At 36.4% G+C, this 3,593-nt stretch overlaps 1 protein-coding gene across 1 annotated transcript; it reads left to right on the forward strand.

Moving 5' to 3' along the window:
• The first annotated feature begins 1,993 nt into the window (after positions 1–1,993).
• Positions 1,994–2,604, forward strand: LOC107830317 (uncharacterized). Its single transcript, XM_016657844.2, has 2 exons — positions 1,994–2,270; positions 2,360–2,604. Exons 1-2 carry the CDS (start codon positions 1,994–1,996, stop codon positions 2,602–2,604), a joined length of 522 nt encoding a protein of 173 aa, XP_016513330.2.
• The last annotated feature ends 989 nt before the right edge of the window (positions 2,605–3,593 follow it).

Raw genomic sequence — 3,593 nt, forward strand, 5'->3', positions numbered from 1 at the left:
CGATCTAGCGGATCTTGACTTCAACGACAAACCCATCTTCCTTTTTAATCTTGACGAACTCAAAACGACAAACGACGACCTTGACGGATTGATCTTGAAGAACGATGAGATAGCAGCATCATTTGGACGCCCCACTGTGTGTGTGTGTTGTCATTCATGGTTGGAGGTCACAGACTAGGTAGTAGTCATGGACTGGCTTGGAGTAATGACAAAGAAAACGAAGACGAGGAAGCAGCAAGGATGGAGTGGGGCTCGACGCAACAGCAATGGACTGGTTTGGGATCGTTCATGGTGGTTTTATGGAGGCGATGAAGCAGAAGCTCGCTGGAAGTCGACTGGGTAGTGTCGACGTTCATGGAACGAGGGAGAAGATGATGGGGGTTTGACAGTGGTGGGGGCAGTGGGGTTTCCGCCATTGGAGGGAAGCCATGGCGGCTTGGGACGAAGAGACGGAGCAGCAGCAATGGCGGAGCTGGGCGTGAGGCTGCTCCAGTGATCGTGAGGATGTGAGCGCTGCTCCAGTGGTCACTTGGTTTTGACGACGAGGCGGGGTTGTTGGTTGTCGAAGACGAAGCAGTGACGGGGTTGGAGAAGGTTGCTGGTTCGGTCGAGTTCGGAGGTCATTTTGGTTGAAACAGAAGCAGCAGCGACATGGACGTCGAGGACGGGAGTGGTCGTCGACGAAGAAGGGGTTAGCCATGGAGGTGAAGGGTTGAGGGCAGCCATGGCTGATGCTTTGGAGTTTTGGAGGAGAAGAAGCAACAGTGGGGGGGGGGGGCGGATGGCTTTTTTTTAGTTTTTTAGGGTTTTTTGTCTTGTTTTTTCCTTTTTTGTTTTGTGTTAGGACAATAAATGAAGAAGGGGTGTTGGGTTAATGGGTTAGTGGGGCGGACCGGATCGACCCAATTCGAAATGGACTGGGTCGTTTGGGAAGATTGGGCCATTTTTTGGGCCTGTGGCTTGAAATCGAAGAAAAGGCCCAATTCCGACTTTCTTTATATTTTCGCTCTCTTTTCTTCTTTATTTCTCTAAAACTAAATTATAAAAATACTTAACTTATTATTAAGAACTAAATTAAGTTATAAAAGCGCAAATTAACTCCCAATAACAATTAACGCATAATTAAGTAATAATTAAGCATAAAATTGTATATTTGGATATTAAATGCTAAAAATGCAAACGATGCCTATTTTTGTAAATTTTTAATTTTTTGTAAAACAAACTTAATTACTAACAATTGTAGAATTAAATCCTACATGCAAAATGCGACATATTTTTGTATTTTTAATAATTTAACAAATAAATATGCACAGACAAACATACAAATAATTACACAAAAATACCACAAAATTGCACACCAAGGAAAATCATTTTATTTTTGAATTTTTTGGGAGTAATTCTCATATTGGGAAAAAATCACGTGCTTACAACTTAATTGCTTAAAAATGAATTGAGAAAGTGTCAGTTGGTGTTGTCTTCACGAGAGGCGCCATCATGATCGGGTTCGGGTTTAGGGTTGTGACACTAGATTTTCCCTATAGCATTTGGGGTAGCGGATTCAGAGAATAACGAATCATATGAATGGTATTTCAGTGAATTAAGAAAAGTAATTGGGATTCGTACAGATTTAATGTTTTTGCCAGATCGACTCAAGGCCATTGCAAATGGAATTGCAAAAGTTTTCCCTGAGTGCTACCATAGTATTTGCATATATCATTTAGAAAAGAATCTAAAGCAAAGAAGAGTGAGAAGTACTATAATAAACCTCTTTCAAAGTGCTGCAAGAGTATACCTTCAATCAGAATTTGATGACTTTATATCCCAAATAGTTGTTGTTGATAAGAAAACATTCAATTATTTGATAGAGGAACCACCAGGAAGGCGGGATCGTTCACATTCTCCAAGATGACGATATGATATGTTAACAACAAATATTGTTGAGTCAATGAATAATGTTTTGAGACGTGCAAGAGAATTGCCGCTATTAACAATGATGGATTTCATACAAGAAAAATTGCAAAGCTGGTTCTATGAAAGAAGGACAACTGCAGAAGGAATATTCCGTGAGTTATCAAATTGGGCAGAAGCAACATTGGAAGAAAAAATTAAACCAGCTTTTACATTTAGAGCATTGCCCATTGATCAACTCAAATTCAATGTCAAAGAAGGGGGTATGGAATTTATTGTTGATCTAGACAAAAGAACATGTGATTGTTCTGAATTTCAGCTAGATGAGATACCCTGTGAACATGCAATTGTTGCAATTGAAAGTATATATCAAAAGAAATTGGCCTTTACTCGGCCTATTATACAAGGGACTTTTGGTTGAAAACATATGAAGGGCAAGTAAATTCTGTAGGTGATTCAACAACATGGGTTATACCAGACACTATTAAATTAGAAATCACTAAGCCTCCAGATGCAAAAGTAATGCTAGGAAAAAGACAGAAGAATCGACATGTTTCCGGTACAGAATTCAAGATGGAACCAAGATGTGGTCGTTGCAAAAGATATGGGCATAACAGAACAAATTGCACAAATTCTGCTGTAGTTCATCCTTATGCAAGAAAATACAGGGAAAAAATGATTGATTATATACAATAAGGTTGCATTGGCTCATGTGAAAAACTGATTGTAATCCCGAATAATTTGTTTGGTATTCTTGTTTTTTAAAATATTATTAATGTCTATTTTTTTTGTTTCTTGATTTCCTACAGTTATATTAAAAAAAATCTGCATTGTACACATTCAGTAAAAAATACAGGAGATTATACTTTCAAGTGATATACCTCCAGAATAATATGCAGGAAACAAGCTTTTAAATAATTTAATTCGAGCAAATTATACTAGATATAAAATTTTCACTGTCTTACACATCTCCATTATAATATACTGGCCTATATAGCTTAATAACTAGCTTTTCCAGCATAATTTACAGGAAGAAACCAAAATAAGAACTCCAACAAGAGTTGCATTAGCAAAATTATTAAATCTAACATATTATACTTAAAAACACACCATCGAAGTTATAATTTTCAATCCTTAAAACTTTATTTCAATTAATAACTCGGTCAAACTTAGGGTAAAAAATCTGGATTGTGCACATCCAGTATTAAATACTGGACATTATGGTTTCGCAATGTATACCTCCAGCAAAATATACAGGAAATAAAATTTTAAATTATTTAATTCTAGTAAGTTGTTCTAGATACCAATTTTGCACTATTTTACACTTCTCTCCATTATAATATACCGGGTTATATAGCTTCCAGTACTATATGCAGGATTGTTTGATTTTTTCACATATCTAACCGTAAAAGTTTAGTCATTATTCAATTATTTCTTGAATTTCAAGAGGAATTATTATCAAAAAGTAAGGCAGAAAAAGATTTAAACAAAAGCATATTATATTAATAGAAAATAAAACGACATATCCATCTTCCAGATACTTCCACAAAACATAGCCTACTTCCAATATAATCTACTGGAGTTTAAAGGTTTATACACCAAAAAAAGAACATAAAATAAAAAAACTAATCATTCATATCGTCAGTGTCAAAGGAACTATATCCTCCAGAGCCATCAGAACCGCC

The sequence above is a fragment of the Nicotiana tabacum genome, chromosome 6 (genome assembly GCF_000715075.1).
Source record: "Nicotiana tabacum cultivar K326 chromosome 6, ASM71507v2, whole genome shotgun sequence".
In the NCBI taxonomy this organism is placed as follows: domain Eukaryota; kingdom Viridiplantae; phylum Streptophyta; class Magnoliopsida; order Solanales; family Solanaceae; genus Nicotiana; species Nicotiana tabacum.

Excerpts from the sequence above, each read along its gene's own strand:
- LOC107830317 (XM_016657844.2), top strand. The coding sequence starts at position 1,994 with ATGGATTTCATACAAGAAAAATTGCAAAGCTGGTTCTATGAAAGAAGG. Across the intron at positions 2,271-2,359 it reads TGCAATTGTTGCAATTGAAA|GTGATTCAACAACATGGGTT; the intron begins GTATATATCAAA and ends TAAATTCTGTAG.